Source organism: Ictidomys tridecemlineatus, chromosome X, assembly GCF_052094955.1.
Source record: "Ictidomys tridecemlineatus isolate mIctTri1 chromosome X, mIctTri1.hap1, whole genome shotgun sequence".
In the NCBI taxonomy this organism is placed as follows: domain Eukaryota; kingdom Metazoa; phylum Chordata; class Mammalia; order Rodentia; family Sciuridae; genus Ictidomys; species Ictidomys tridecemlineatus.
The window spans coordinates 75,519,524-75,536,839 of record NC_135493.1 but is presented as its reverse complement, the minus strand read 5'-3'; the positions used below and the strand labels follow the sequence as shown (position 1 = coordinate 75,536,839).

The following is a 17,316-nucleotide window of genomic DNA, read 5'->3' as shown; positions in this document are numbered from 1 at the left end:
TTCCTGAACTTAGCTCAAAAGCTGATGCTGAAATATGTCCATTTTGTTTGGTTCATTCAAAATTTTGCACCACGAACACTGGCCCATTGAATGACATATATACCTGTCACTCCAGGTTTCCTGGAACAGCAAACAAAGGTCTTTTTTCCATAAAGTCAAACCTAGGAAAGCAGAGTATACTATCAAGGAGGATGGCACAAAAGTCTTTGAGGACAACTGGACTCCATGTGCTAGGTGTTTGCTGCCCCATATCTGTTATCAACTGAATGGTGTGTTTGTTTAGCTACTGACCACTGTCTTCATTAAAGGGACACTAAAACTCTATCAATTTGAATGTGGTAAGGTGATGAATCATCCTTGTGTGGACTCTTAAATAAACTATTAGGGTACAAGCCTCAGTGTACCTTTGCTAATCTGTTGATGAGCAAAACCACATGCAGAGGGCTGGGGATGTGGCTCAAGCGGTAGCGCGCTCGCCTGGCATGCGTGCGGCCCGGGTTCAATCCTCAGCACCACATACCAACAAAGATGTTGTGTCCGCCGAGAACTAAAGAAATAAATAAATATTTAAAAAAAAAACCACATGCAGAACCTTGAAGGGGCCCAACAGCCACCAACTGAAGTTTTTGTAATGGAAATGAAAGCCCCTTCATTGGGCTAGAGCTCTTCTCAAAATATCTTCCTTTGATCCTCAGAAACAATCCTATAAGGTTGACAGGGTGGAGATTCATGTCCTCATTTCATCAGTACAGAGATTGAGCCTTGAAGGGTTAAGTGATTCCAAGTGGTTGCAATGTTGTTGGAAAAAAAATCCCCTGACCCCAGTACTGAGGAGTCTTCTGAATGACCCATGCTGCCTTCACCTATGGCGGGTGGTCCAGGGAAGCACCCACACATTCACAGGACAGCTGGCCATGGGAAAGCATGAAGGCTACTACTATGGGACAGGCTCCTTACACTTTTCAAAATGTGTGTGCCTTAAATAGTACCTTCAGATGTTTGCCAGGTTCACCCCAAACTAGTATGTTAGATAAAGAGTGATAAACAGCAACCTTGGCGAGCAAATACCCCTCCAAGATATAAGTCACTTCCTTCTTACCAGCAGGATCAGATTCAACCTGCATAAATCTATTTTAGTGTATTTTAATTGCTTGTAAACTAAGTGTTTCCTGGATATGCCACTGACCATGAATAATTAGAATCATTTCAATGACTGGGTTTTCGAAAGTGAATGGAAGAGCAGACAAAAAGGGCTGCTCAGAAGCGAGAATCATTTGTTAAAGCCTGAGTGGAAGCATTTGTCTCAGCCTTCTCCAGTTTTGTTTTGTTTTTTTTTTTTTTCTTGATGTCACTAGAGCCGCCTGTTTTTCAGCTACTCTGGCTGCCCTTCATTTTTTATGCATCTCTCATGTTAAGTAATGCCAGCTGCTAACAGCAACAGGGCCCAACTGGCCACATGTCAGAGTCATTCATTCACCCAACAGAGATGTGTGCAGTGCCTACTATGTGCCAGGTCCAATCCAAATCTCAGAGATTAAGAAAAGAACAAGGCCCAGTTCCCACCATTTGGGGAGACACTACCTACTGGGAAAAGAGAGGCATATAAACAAATAATTACAGTAGAATGTGATAAATGCTAGAATAGAGGCTAACATTGAACTGTGGGAACACAGGGGAGGAACATCCATCTGGGGGAGTTGGGGATGTGGGTAAGTGGCAACATTTAGCAAGGGCTCAAGGGAAGCAACAGAATGACCAGATAAAAAGGAGTGAGGAGAAACACGAAGTTCAATGGGACTACAGTGTAAGGGCCACAGCTTGGCCCCCAGAGTGAGATAAGACTGGGAAAGTGGGCTGGGCCAGATTGTGAAACCCTTTGTATGTCCTCCTTTGGCATTTGGACTCAATCCTACAGTCAGTGGGGAGCCGACCATGGTTCTTAAGCAGGGGGAATGATATGATCAGATCTGAATTTCTGACTGAAAACTCAGGGAGGGAGGGGAGATGGGGAAATCAGAGGCTGACTCAGAGCATGGCTTGATTTTGCTTCATCTTCCCTCTGGACCATAGGAGCCCAGTGCCTGCTCCCCTTTGCTGGCACTTCTCATAGAGCATTATAATTGCTCATTTGCACAGCTGGCTTTCCATCCACTCCTTGAAGGCAGGGGCTGAGTCTCATCTATTCAAGGCCTCAGCCTGGCACACAGGAGCGCTCAGGAAACAGTGATATCACATGAATCAGTGAGCAAATGAATCAATAGGTTCTAAGTAAGTACAAGCTCCGTTTGCCCTGAAGTAACCTCTCTGATGTATGTATCAGAACAAAATCCCACTCTGATGGAGTATGAGGTCCATCCACAGATTTCCCCTCTCTCTTCTAAACTCATCAGTTGATTATTGTCCACGGTAAAAGAAGAATGTGATAAGTGCTAGTTCAGAGAAGATAGTTGCCCACACGGCTGTGCTGGTGTTTTGACCCAGTACTCTATTATTTCTCTATGAATTAATTTTATATTATATATTTTAGTTGTAGATGGACACAATACCTTTATTTTGTTTATTTATTTTTAAATGGTGCTGAGGATCAAACCCAGAGCCTTACACATGCAAGGCAAGCACACTACCGCTGAACCACAGTCCCAGCCCCTCTGTGAATTAATTTTTGATGACTCGTTTGAGTATGTCCTCAGTCCTAATTCTGTTGCTTCTGCCTTTCTTACTTTCTCTCCCTTCCTACTTAGATCTTACTCACCCTTCAAGGTCAGCTCTATTGCCTCCCATCTCCTCCATGAAGCCTTATCCATTAATCCAGCCTCCACACTCAGAATTGAGAATCTCCACTTCAGAATTCCCATCACCCTAGAGAAATGATTCACCTCTGACATTCCATTCATTGTAGTTAGTTCTGCATATGTCTGCATTTCCTACCAGACAGTAAGCTCCTCAAGGTCATAGACTGTATCTACTTCATCTTTATCTCCCCAGAGTCTTCCACACTGCATCCTACCCCTGGGAGATAAGCCAGTGAGAATTTTCAAATAATATCCAAAGCATCATGCTTGATATCAGGTTATTCCTGAGATAGAATGTCAGTCTTTGGAGTACCCTATGTCTCTTTGTATCTCCTTGCACATAGTTAGATATGGAGGGTTTTGTGTTTGTTTGTTTGTTTACAAAATAATGAGGAAAAAAGTCATTGCTCATAAAACAATGGGAATACTATAGAATTGAGATCCCTAAACCATATCACTCCAGGTATTTTGAAAGCACAAAACCCAATGCTGATAAACAAAGCACAAAAACACTAACCCATTCAGCATCATAAGTTCAAATCTTTACCAAGCAGCTTATTGTATGGTGGGACCCACCCATGGTACTGAGTGAACAGAAAGGAGTTATACTGAATTAGCTCTACTTGGAACACATTAAGTATCAAGTACCAAGAATTCATGTTTTCCAGGAGAAAATTCCACCAGGTAATTATAAATGAAAATCAGAGGCTGAGGACAAATACTGACTTGACCCAAAGATGTACTATCTCTGCATGGAAGTAATTAAAACTGCAACAGAGAGTGCTAACTCTAAGAGAGAGGCAGGGGATGAAAATATGACCAGAAGTGACCTACATTTCAGATACTGATGAAAGAAGAGGATCCAGAAAAGGAGATCATGAAGAACCAGGGAAGGCAGTGATGGTGAGGGAGAAGATAGTATCAGAAAGAAGCAGGTGGTTGATGACAGGTGCTGAAGGGAGATTAAATAGGATGAGTAATAACTGAAAAGAAGGTATCAGGTTGGGCAATTAGGAAGTCACTCTTGGTCTCCTAATGCAGAAATAGCAGATATGACTCCAGCTCCCACACCACCTTCCATGTACTCCCATGGATACATTATTAATTGATCATGGTATATTTTTCTGCCAAACCTAGACCCAGCCTTAGAATCCTCCTTAATACTACTCCAAGCAGCTACTAGCAATCATGGAGAGTTGCCAACAAACTGATCAGTGATCTTCTTGCCATTCCCTTTCTTAAAAAAAATAAAAAGTTCGAAGGAGGTGTGTAGAAGAAGCCAGACTACAGTGGGTTGAAGTGACTGAGGAATGAAAAAGTCAAGTGGTTCTGAAGAAAAGAGAGATTTTAAGAAATTCAACAGCAAAAGGATGGAGAGAACGCCATTGCCTGGTGTAGTATAAAGATCAAACCAACTTATTTAACCTCCAGTAGAATCAACTTTCAAAGTCATCTTAGTACTTGTCCAGCAACAAGCCAGGTAAAGCAATATCCCTGTACTCTCCTTTCTTCCATCTCCACCCTCTACTGAAGGAAAATTTGATGTAAAAAAGCTTCGTGTGTAGGCTTGTTTCCAAAATACTCATTTGATTAACAGAGACATATGGTGTAACCAGAGTTGGCCCTGCACATATTTATGAAGGGGGAATTCTCTCTAATAGTGGAAATTTGAGGATCAGCAGTGATGTGGGGAAGGTATTAGTCTTGGCTAGGGTTCTTGCCCAAAACCCCTGAAACCACACCCTGAAGGAAAGTCTTATCCTGAAGAGAGACCCCTAGTGTGGTGGCCACCATTGTGGCCTTGTCTCTCCTGCCTCCTCCTCTATATCTCCTTCTTTGCCCCTTCATCTAGTCCCTGTCCCATTTTTGTCTTTTCCTCCCTTCTATTATCTTTGTCCCCTGTCTCTCTTCCCCAGCATTTCCAGTTTCTTGTTCCCACTTCCTCTCTTCCATTTTTCTTTGTCACTTTCCCTTGGAATCCTTCTCTTCTTTATCTCTGCCACTCTTTCTGGCTTCAAGGATTTTGGAGACAGGAGAAGCTCTTCAAAATTCACCCCTTATTCAGTCTGATTGAACATTTGTAAAGAAATCCAATTTTACCACTGTTTGTTACATTCAAAATTCTGGGGGTTTTTTTTGTATGGTTAATAAAGCTAATAAGGAAGAGGAATGATAATATCTAGCGTTTAATAACACCATTTACTGAGCATTTACTATGAGTCATCCACTGTTCTAAGTGTTTTACAAGAATTAACTCATTTATTGTCATAACAATCCTATAGTGTAGCTTCTATTATTTTCTACATTTTACAAATAAAACCAAGGCACAGAATAGTTAAGTAATTTGCCTAAGGTCACACGGCTAATAAATGGTAGAGAAAGGATTTGGGGCTCATCCCATGTGACTCCAGAAATCTCAGTCTTCAACTTCTGTGCTAATTACTTCATGATATAGTGGAAAAACCTACTGGGCTGAAAGTCTGAAGCCATGGGTTCAAGTTCACAACTATTACTATGTTATATAGTATTAGCATTATAAGCTTAGACAAGTGCCCCACACATATGAGAGCATTTTATTGTACTGCAACCAATACCACACAGTTTAGCTTAAATTTCTTCCTCACCTTTCCTGTATTTATATCCTTCTCTCTTTTTTTAGATTTTCATCTCTTTGAAAGCAGTCACCAGACCTTATACTTTTTTGTACTCAGCTAGAATGATGCTCAGCACACAATATAATTCACATTCATGCATATATACACACAAACACACATTGCTGTGGATTAACAGAAACCTTACTTATTAGGTTATATCTGCAAAAGGACTGTACATATAGGTTCGCAAAGATTCTAAGTACTTTAGCTAACAAAATAAGACTTGTTAGTATTGGGCATATTCTTTGCTGAAATGTAATTGGTCTTCAAGTAAGATAATATTTCACAGATTTACCTGATTATTTTACCTAATAAGCTTTTGTCTCATTACTGGTGGTTAAAATGCTAGTAAAACACCTGAATGAGGGCTGATGGTATAGCTCAATGGTAGAGTACGTGCTTTGCATGCACAAGGCCCTGAGTTTAGTCCACAGTACCAAAAAGAAAATCTAAATAATAAAAATATTTCCATAGACTATTCTTTTACTCATTCATCCAAGCAAACAGTTCTTGGCACATCTATGCTCTGGTGTATAAGTCATTAACATCAAACAGTTCCTAAGTACTGACTCTATGATCAAGAGGCAAGATGAGTTCCACAAGTAGAATATAGGTTGGATCTAGACAAGACACCAGGTTTCCATTCCAGCAACTAAGAATTCAGTTTTTCTTCCACCTTCATGTCACTTCCACATGTAACATCTTATCTCCAATAACCCATATCTCCCAGACCTCTTGGTCATATGCCGGATGTTCCTATCCCCCCCAGCCCCTGCCTGCTAGCAGTGGCCTTTGATGTGCTGCTTCCTGCCAGTTCAATCCAACAACTAATGGAGTTATTATTTTTGTTTGTTTGTGTTGTAAAGCCATGGCAATAAAATTTACTCCCAATAATACACTGCAATTTTATGTCCTTAAAATGTACCATCAATGACATATGTAATGACCGAATTTCCTATAAACAGAAATGTTTTTCTGGGAAAAAGAGAGCTTTTCTTGTTCCCATCATGGTTGGACCCAGGTTCTTTGATGGAGAAATTGGTGATATAGGAAAGGTTGAAAAGTGTCATACAAGACCATGTTATGGTTTAAAGTGCTGGTATTGTGCTATTCTGGCTCTGATGAGTTCTGTTCACAGGGTGATTCAGGACAAGAAATGCTGTTCCTGACCAGAGCCCACATTATTGTCACAGGCACAATGTCGCCAACTGAAGACAGAGGAAAGCTTCAGGGGTCTATTACAGAGATTGTCACTAACCTGGCACTTGTGCTGATAGAATTGAGTATAACTTTTAGGAAAAGGTAGACTGGGTTAGCATTTAAAAGTTTGAGAGCCTCTTAAAGTATTATAGAAAGAAGGCTGACTAAACACAGTGGTGCACACCTGTACTCCTAGCAACTCAGGGGGCTGAGGCAGGAGGATCCCAGGTTCAAGGCCAACCTGGGCAACTTAGTAAGACTATTTCAAAATTTAAAAAAAATAAAATAAAAGGGGCTGAAGATGTAGCACTGTGGTAGAGCACTTGCCTAGCATATGTGAAAAAGAGGGGGCCGAACAGAAGCAGTATCATTGTGTCCCCACTGACTGTGAGCCAGGGAGGCTGCTTTAGCCATGGGGGGCATATTGCCAGCATGGCAGATGTAGCCCTTTAAGTATCTTATTCTGCTTCTCATCACTGAGGTTCCAGGAGATTTCACTTCACTCTTCTCTTTCTTCCTCTCTGCTTGCTATTTTTAAAAATATTTATTTATTTATTTTTTAGGTGTAGATGGACACAACACAATGCCTTTATTTTTACATGGTGTTGAGGATCGAACCCAGGTCCCGCCAGTGCAAGGCGAACGCTCTACCACTGCGTCACAATCCTAACCCTCTCTGCTTGCTCTTTTTCCTTCTGTTCAATGGATCTTTTTGTCCCCGACTACCTTTTAAACGTAGACCAGTTTTGCACCTTGGTTCCTTGCCATGACCTCCCTTCCACACACCTCCTCTTATTCCACATACCTTCCACAATGTTACCTGCTAGACATCATCACCCAGATGCCCTACTATCATATCAAACCTAATTGGAGCCAAGCTCACCATCTTCCCTTGGCTAGATTTGCTGTTCCTGCGAATTTACCTCAGTTTCTGTCAGTGGCACTAAGATTCTCCCACTCACCCACACTCCAAATCAGGAGTCGACTTCAACTTCTCGCAGCTCCCTCTTTTCCTCTACAGCCAACCAAGCCTACTGCCAAGTCCTATTGCATTTACCTCCACAATATCATTCTGTCCATTCCATCCCCACTGCAATCACACTGGTTCAAACACTTGTTCCCTTTCCCTTAGGCCATTGTTTTCACATCCACACTGGCCACCCGGCCTTTCTGTGCTAATCCTAGTTCTCATAAGGGCAACAGCTCCTGTTCTGACCCTGTCCTGGTGCTTGTCACATCAAGTCCTGTCTCTTCAACCTGAGAGTCAAGGCTTCTCAAACTCTCCTTTAACCAACTTACAGTACTCACGGGTCCCCAAATGAATCCCAAATTCTCTTGCCTTCTTTATCTACTTCCCACCACCACCACACACACCCGCTCCATGTCTGTCTGCAATCACCCCATCCTTCAGTGCCCTAATTCTCCTTATTGAATGTGAAACTCTCTGTAACCCCAATCACACTTCGTTTCATTCATTTAACAAATATGAACTAGGCACCTATTATTTCCAGGCTTTATGCTAGGACCTCTGGGTAATATAAAGTTGAATAAAACAGTCTTCTTCTCTTGCAAATCTCTATCTAGTATCCCAGAAAGATAGACCTAACTAACTCTAAATCTCTCCCAGGCTGCCCCTGACTCCATTCTATGGGCTCTTTCCCCATAGTCTGTAAATTCACTCAAGGACCTCCCATCTTAAACCACCCACCTACTCTAGCCCCACACCTATATCAAACTCCTTTAGGGAAAAAAGGATGTATTGTCATCATCATTCTCACGTCTACCTCTTTCTTGTCCAATTCCTTGGCTCGTTATCCAGCCCTCTCTATCCAGCCCTCTCTTCCACTCATTTTGATTCAGCCAAGGTCTCCTTCTCATGGACCAATCCCTCATACTGGGAATTGAACCCAGGGCTGCTTGACCACTGAGCTACATCCCCAGCCCTTTTAATTTTTTTGTTTGAGACAGGGTCTCACTAATTTGCTGAGGCTGGCATTGAACTTGCAATCCTCCTGCCTCAGTCTTTCAAGTTGCTAGGATTACAGGCGTGAGCCACTGCACCTGGCAGCCCTCCTCTTATTTAACATTTCTGTGAGATTTCAAATTGTCCAGAACTGTTTCTGCTCCCTCTGCCCACCTCTGAAGTGTTACTGTTTCCCATAATTCTTTCCTTGACTACTCTTCTCTCTGAAATAGGACCCCAACCTAGCCAGCCATGGCAATCTCATCTGATTCCTTAAATTTATGCCACAACATTGTCATATCCTGTAGTAGACCCAAACTCTCTCCTAAACTGGGCCTGCTCTCTCACACAGATCACTATGTTTTTAGGGTCCTGACCCTCAGCATACTTCCAATTCTCTCTACTCGCAAACATGCACTCTACCCCAGACCCTCTCCTATGCCCTCATCCCTTACCCCACACAGTACTCTCTCCTCTTCCTCATTCCCTACGTGCAATTTACTGTTTAGTTCTATCGATGCTGTCTTTGAAGTTTTTCTTTCTTGGTTCTTCCCACAACTGCCCCTATTCCAGCTCTATGACCACCCCTCAGGGCTATAGCACCAGCCTTTTAACTGGTGTCCCTATTCACATTCCTCTGCTTTAATTCCTATACAGTTTCCACAAGGAGGCCAGTGCGCCCTCTCAAAAGCACAGCTGACCTGTTCAATCCCTCATTTAAAAGCTTCCTAGGCTGAGGCTGGAGCTCGGTGGTAGAACACTTGCCTAATATGAGTGAGGCCCAAAGTTCTATCCCCAGCACTGCAAAAAGAAAAAAAAGATAAAGAAAAGAAAAAGAAAACCTTCATATATCACCACCAAACTTCTACACATTATCCCACAAATATTTATTTACCACCTACTAAGGACAAGCATTTTTGTGGGAACTGGCAATATAGCAGGGTTCAAAACAATGTTCTGCCCTCATGGAGCTACTAATCTGCAATGAGGGAAAATGCCTTAGTAGGGCTTGCGGTGAAATTCTTATTTACCCCTCCAGCTTCGTGTCCTGATTCTCCTTGGTCTCTACCCGCTAGCCACATCTAATGATAGCTAATTATGTGCTGTTCTGGAAAACCTTCCTCTGGAAAACCTTCCTCTTATTCCCTACTCCTTTGGCCAGACCCTACTCCAGAGTCACTTCCTCTGGGGTAGTTTATAGGTTCTGAATAGCTAGTGCTCTGGAATGACCTCAGTTCAAATCCCAACTTTGCAAATCCTAACTGTGCAACTTCTATCAAGTTTCCTATGCTTCAAATCCTCATCTTAAAATGAAAATCATAATAGTACCCACCATATAGGTTGGTTTTAAGAATTAAGTTAGTCAATTCATAAAATATGCTTAGACACTTTAGGTATCTGACATATAATAAGCCTATAATAAAAGTTAGTTGTCATTATTTTATTTAGTGTTATTATTATGATACCACTCACCATACTGCTCTGTAATAATCCCTCCTATTAAGCGTTCCTTATTGTCTTTGTACCCCAAAGACTACCTAGTCTGGCACATAGTATGTACTTACTAAATGTTGAGGGAGGGATAAAAGAATTGGCTGATTCAAGTTTGTGGCTTGTTTTATTGTGACCAAACAGGATTATGGAGAAATAACAACTTTAAACCTTGTTCTGATATCTTTTTGACCAAATGTCTAATTGTGTGCTGTTTACATTGTGTGAACAAGAGCTGGAAAGATTGAGCAAGAAGGAAGCATTAAGTTGGACTGAACTAAACTAGATCTGAGCTATTTATATTCCTTTATTCATTGACTTGAGTCAAGAAGAGACCAACTACCCTAAAGTAGCCATTACCTTCAACTTCCATTCCTCTGCCCTAACTCATACTTTCTTTGGCCCTTTTTCCACTACTATGCACCCCTCAAAAATTTTAAATTCAAACCCAGAAAGCAAAGGAGTGCTGAGGGAAACGGGGGAAGAGGTGGAGAGGGGTTAGCACTTCCCTCCTTCCTTTACTGAGATCAAAGCCAGTGTTTTCCCTTGAAGGTCGGCCGGCCTCTTTCATCCCCTGCTCCACCTGTCTGAGAATGGGATCGCTGCATGCCCATTTCCTTTCCTCTCTGGGGCTGGAGGACACTTTCAGGGTGGGGCCTCAAGCTATTTCTAGTGCTGGCCAAATCCCTCCACCCCAACATCTCTTTTGCCTTCTGTGATCATATTTCCTCTCTACCTCACCAGTAACTAACAAGTGGCAGGACCATCAGACCAGAAACTATGAGAGAAATCAATTCCTCCACATGCCCTAGGCTGAGATAATGACTTAAGCAAGTGGGGAGGAACACTGGGGCCACTAGGCTTGGTCTGGCAGGAGGAACAGGCTCTTCTTTCTACATCTCAGCCTGGAGCACTTCACCCAGCATTCCTCAGGGTATGGATGAGACATGGTTAGGCAAGGACCTCTTGCCTGGGGAGAAGGGAATTCACATTTATCGAAGTCCTCTATATCATGGGGCCCTGAGTTTATCCCTTGGTAGATATTATCTCATTGGTGCTTAACAGCCCAACCAGGCCAGCATTTATCATTCCTCTGGTGGAAATGATGAAATAGAGATTAACAAGCTTACCTGAGGCACATAGCTAAATCCAGGCACCAAATTCCAGCTCTCCCTGACCCCAAAGCCAGTGCTCTTTCCATCTTATCGTGCTGCTTCCAAAGTCTAGAAAAGTTGTTCATGCTATCAGTTGACTCTGAATTATTCCACACAATTGACTGAACAGCTAGCTCAGCCCTTGGTGAATTAATTAAATTCAACAAATATTTAAGGAAAACCTGTGATAACTTGAGTGACTCTACAGGGTAGGCATAGAGAATGTAACAGAATTGTTTGCCTTTGCAGAGTTCATAGTCCAGTAAGGAAGATCTAACAAGTACAGAAATAAAAATATAACCTAACACACACACATAGAGAAATTCTATGACAGAGCCGGAGAGAGGGAACATGGTACCAGCTTTGCTTTTTGATACAGTTTATGACTTCCTGGTGTCTATTTCTTCCCTTGACCTCAGGCAGAGCCTCCCAAGACTCAGGCCAGCCTGCTGCCATATGGAACTCTCAACACAGGGCTTTTTTTTAAAAACCGAATGAGTCTCCTAGCCCAAAAATAGTGCAAATAAGCAAGACCTGAGGATAATATTTGATTGGCAAATTCAGGGAGAAGTTTAGGAACCCAGATTTGCCTGTTACTTGTAGCCAGTCTGCTTCTGTAAAGAATGGGTTATTTATGACTTTGCCCACTGTGTGGCTCAGTTAGTTAAAGCCAGGTGCAAATGAAGACAGGACAAGAGGCTTAATCCTAGTAGAGCTGAGTTCTGTCTCGTGGCAGTCACTTCTGGCCCCAGCTGACTTGTGGTTAGCAACAGTGTGCTCTCGGTCAGAGAGGACTAATGTAGAAGAGTATGGGTAACCACATAGTAGGTAGGCACTCACAAGTGAGGACATGCTGTTCCAAACCCTCAGCCCTGAGGAAACAACTCACGATATGCCTTGCTGACCAAAGATCAGCAGTGTCATCTCTGCATGTGGAGACAGAACATTCTCTCCTCCTATACCTCAGCTAGGCACCCTGCCTCTGACTTTTATAGCACTTTGATGCCAGAGGTTTGGGTCTCCCAAAGGAGATGCTTCATTGCAGCTGCCTTTCTTCTCTTGTGCTCTCTAAGCCTGTCTTTCCATACCCATGAGATGAGTATACCACTTGACACTCTCTGGAAAAGAGGCCGCCTAAGAAGAAGATGCCACACCTGTTTGAAGCCTTTTCTTCCAGAGCCAAGCCTACAAGGTCCTCAGGCTTGGACCAAGGGGCCCTCCTTAGCTAAAAATACAAGCCTCTCAAGTTTCTTCAGCCATCATAGTGGGGGTTAGTTTCTGGATGTGTCCCCCAGGTAACCCCTCTTATCTGTTCCATATATAGGCTTGGGTAAAGATGATCTCTACTCAAGGACTCTTCTATCTCCAGAACCTGGGGTATCAGGCATCAGAGAGTAATAACTCCATCAGTAATGACCTAAGCCCTTCTCCTCTTCTACATCAGTACACACACAAACACACACACACACACACACACACACAACATGTGTGCAAGCAAATGACATTAGAAGCAGTGGCACAGTCCTGGGAATTTTCCTTTAAATTAAATGTGTAGAATTTTCTGACATGGATGTGAAAAAGCCATTTCCCCCATGAAATTACTGCCATGGATTCCACAAAGACACTGTTAGAATCCCTAGAGATTGTTCCACAACATCTCCCACGGTGCCAGATGTACATCCAGACTCTTAAAACAGATAATTTGGTGGCAATGGCAATAACCATGGATTACTTCTAAGAAGCTCTTTGAATGGCATCAAAGTCTTGACATGTATCAACATCTCTATTTTCATGCCTGCTGTACCACTTTTTTATGGAATTTGCTTACCACCTAACAATATCACTATTGAAAGCACATAATGTTAAGGACCATATGCTCTCTCTCCAGAGAGTATGCACAAATACTATTTCTGTTAAAAACTAAACAGAAATAGTAGCTTTGCATATTTCCCATTCAGAGACTTATCCCAATTGAATGATTCTCTTTGTCATAAAGTGTTTTTCCCTAAGTGGACCCTAACAGAGAAGCTGAATCAGATACTGTGACTTACCAGAGGTCACAAGGAGTCATCTAGTGAGCTAGAAATAGAATCCACAAACCTTTATTTTGATTCCCTGAATTTAAAAACAAATAAACTCTACTACAGAGAAAGAAAAACTGAAATAGAGAAACTAGACTTGTTTGGCATTCCTGGGGCAGGAAATTCAAGACAACCAAAGCTATTTAGGAAGCCACCATGAGCTATGGAGTCCAAAAGATGAATTAAACACAGAGGCTGCCTGCCTTCAGGGAGCTGATGATCCAGTGGGGAAGTAGGAGATCCAATCAGTATTGAAAACTCTTTATTCAATGCAGAATGTGCTAGTGAACACCTAGAGCACCACAGAGGAAGCCTCATTCATCTTTGTAGTCCCACTACAGCTGGCACAGGGACCTGCCTATGATATGGAGGCCAGAACTGTCTATTTTAACAAGAGTCATAAGAGAGCTACCAACAGAGGCACAGGGTTTGGTGGAGAATAAGGGACAGCTTTGTGAAAGAGGTAACATTTGAACTGTGCCTAGAAGGACGGGGAGGTTGCATCCTCCTGCTCTACCCAGTGAGGCCTCCCTGGCCTTGTTGGTAGTGGTGAGTTTCTTTTGATTGTCCTGTTTGTATGTGGCTTGGTTTGGAGGTTTTATGTGGTTTAGTTTGTTTTTTGGCCTTTCCCTTTTCCTTACAGTTTTTCACAGCATATGGTCCTGATTATGTGCTGGAAATCACGCCAAGCTGCCGGCCAGACCGCAATGAGCCCCACCGAATCCAGCAAATCCTCAACTACATCAAAGGTGAGCACCACCCCTCAAGTCCTGCATTCTGTATTCCACCCAGTTTGTGGTAGCTCATTGGTGGGGGCTTTCTTGAATACCATTTGTCTTTTGGTGGCTAGTCATTTCACTGGCTTGGAAAGGAAACCTCTTTGGAGCCTAACAGATTGCAGTCAGAATTCTACACTGGCCACTCTGGTTGGGATTGTCATTTGGCTGACTAACGTCACCTTCAGAAGGACAAAAGGTTCAGCTCCAAGCACATCCAAGGGAAAATCAGTTCTCAAGTATGCCCAGAGACCCTGTTCCTTTCAAAAAGCCAACAGTGCAACCCTCTTGAAGATGAGGGAAGTTCAAGTCAATTTAGACTTGAAGGGGTCAGGTTGAAAAGGAGCTGGCAGACATTCTCTCCCAGCATGGATGGTTTCTTGGTCCAGCAAAGTCTTCAGAGACTGTGGAATTCCAATGAGTATTCAGGGATTTTGATGCTCTGAGAGTGGGTTCCCCAGTTTCACCCTGAGTATTGGAGATAGAGCTTCTCCTCTTTCCTTTTTCCCTCCCCTGAGGCTGCCCTGCAGTCATTCTGGCTGCTGGATAGAAGGGTAATGACAGTCATCAGGTCATTGCCTTCCTGATCACTGTTCACTAGCTATTTGGGGTCACTGCCTCAGCTCTCCAGTAGAGCCCCCTTCTACCCCCAGCTGCTCCATTCATTTTAAATATGGGGCAGCCATTTTCCTGTTTAATTGGTTTTGTATGTGCATATGTATATTTTTTGTATCCTAATTATTTTCAGAGTTAAGAAGCCAAAGGTTGCCCATTCCTAAGAATGAATTTCCCATGTTTATTCATAAAATGGCCAAGATAACACCAGTTTTCCTAGTTTTTACTCTCTCTTTCGAATATAATCCAATGTGAAAGGGAGGCCTATCCAATGCTGGAGTTAGTATGAGGGAACATGCTGTGTTCTGAAGGTCTTCACTGGGGGTTCTATTAAGGCCCACATACACTCACAGAGCTGCATCTATGATGACATGAAAGTCTATAGGCAAGGGTTCCATGTCCTGGTCTCCTTTGGCCAGAGAAAATTTTCTAAGCTAATAAGTCATAGACTCATGGTTATACTCAGAATTGCTTAATGCCCCTTCTAATGTCCTATAGTCCTCAGCTTTCTCCTACCTCCCGTCTCAAGCCACCTCCCCTCTGCTCTCTCAAATGGATACTGATGCCACAAGTCCTCACTTCCAAACCAAATCCTCCTCCCTCATCCAATATATAAGGCCTTCAAAACTCTTCCATCACTGTCCCTTCTTGAGTCGTTCTCACTGTGCTGCAACTCTGATGAACACTAACGATCCAACCCAGGTTTCCCCGGCTCTTCTCAGACTCAGAAGATATTTCCTGTTTCCCTTGGACTGATTCTCAACCAATTTCTCTTACCCCTCTTCCTTCAACCTTGACATTTTTCTCCACCTGGCCTCTAAATCCTGGTCGAACACAGAGTAATAGAAACAGAGAAACTATACAAGCCTCTGCAGCTCCTTGCTCACACCTCCATTTATGCAGATATGTATATGCCCTTGTTTCCTACACACATCCCCAAGCACATAGCCCTAGAGAGTGGTGACATCTTGCAATTGAGGAAATGAAAATTACAAGTGAGAGAAGACATAAGGAAGGTAATGCAAAGGGAAGAGAACTAGGAAAGGTAAGAGACTTAAAAGAGTAGTAAATGAGAATTGAGATAAAAGGCTAGGATGAGGGTTCATGAATAAAAGGATCCTAGAGAATATGGAAGTTACATGGAAGTCAAGATTTTTTTAAGGGTCCTAACAAGTTAAAACAATATTCCTATTACTACATGATGAATTTAAACTGAAAAGAAACGTGTGGTCCAGGAACAGGGTCCTCAAAAGCAACTGGACACATATAAAACGAGAGTATAAGCCTTAGCAGCATTTTATCTGTAAGAGAGTTAGGGATTTTAGTTGACACAGAGCTCAGCATGAGTCACCAGGGCAAGGTGGCCTCCAGAGATGCTGATGCAGTATCGACCTCACTTTAAAAGGGCCCTAGACAAATAGGAGCATGTTCCAAGAGGTCAGTCAGGCTGGGGAGAAGACTGGAGCCCGGGCTCCAAGAGGTCTGGTTAGAGGAGCTGGGGCTTTCTGGACAAGAGAAGCCTCAGAGGGACGTGATCTTTGTTTCATATCTCTGAAAGGCTATCACAGAGCAGAGGACATAGACAGGGTTTATGTGGCCACAGGGCACAGAGCTGGACTACGGGCAGATATTATTAAAAAGAGTTTTTTTTTTTCAATGGAAGGAATCATTTTCTAACAATCAAAGCTGTCCAAAGTGGAACAGGAGGAAGTCTCTGTCACTAGAAATATACAAATAGAGGCTAGACAGTCACTTGTCTGACATACTGCAGAGGGATTCCTGTCTTGGAGGAAAGTGATTGGACTAAATTATTGTTAAGGTTTCTTCCAACTCTGAGATTCTAGCATACTGTGCATTACAATGAGAGCATAGAAAATAAATGAAAAGAATATGTTGAGAGTACAGGGATTGGTAGATGAGTCACATGTTGGAGGGGGGGAGATAATGCTGTGTGTGGGAAAGAATTGATCCGGAGGAGAAAAGCAAAGTGGCTAAGAGTGGGTGAGGAGGAGGGGGGGTAGACAGTGAGTAGAGTGGCTGTAGACTACTAGGAATGTTGAGCTCTTCCATTTAGCCATCCCTTTCACATTAACAAACAGTCTTGTGCTCTAGCCATGAGAATTAGCAGATCACCAAGTCCAGAACCAAAAAGACAATCATCTCAACCTAGAAGAAATTAGGCTAGAAAGAAGTTTAATGTTGCTAAAAATGGCCAGGCTAACCTGCTATACTGATACTGTGCCCCTCAGCCTGGTGACGCATGCTGCCATCAGATAGTGCGTTGCCATGACAATGGTCAGTGTGGAAAGGCTGCTGAATTTTCTGCATTCTGAAAGATTTTCCTGAACCTGTCTCCAAGACTGTCATTTGCTCTTGCATGTAAAAACCTCAGAGAAGTGGCCATTTCTGTGCCTCCCCTCCCCCCACTTCCCCTGGACTAAAAAAAAAAAAAAAACAGAGCCAGGTGGGGAGGCAGGGGTTGGTTTGGGGAGGTGAGATGGCAGTGAGGGAGTAAATTGATTCAGCTCCACTGTGCAAGGGAGTTTAGCCAGCAGGTCTAGTTGAATTTGATCATCCTTTGAGCTTGGGT

At 42.8% G+C, this 17,316-nt stretch overlaps 1 protein-coding gene across 3 annotated transcripts in view; it reads left to right on the top strand.

Annotated features, from left to right (window-relative positions):
* The window catches only part of Hdac8 (histone deacetylase 8), a 226,671-nt gene that overhangs the window by 185,199 nt on the left and 24,156 nt on the right, over positions 1-17,316 (top strand). For 2 of the 3 annotated variants that reach the window (XM_040281895.2, XM_005339995.4), the window contains one exon: positions 13,979-14,084. The exons of the other annotated variant lie outside the window; for it this stretch is intronic. In XM_040281895.2, coding sequence (XP_040137829.1) covers positions 13,979-14,084 — 106 coding nt within the window. The remainder of the gene's footprint in view (positions 1-13,978; positions 14,085-17,316) is intronic. 3 annotated transcript variants of the gene reach the window in all.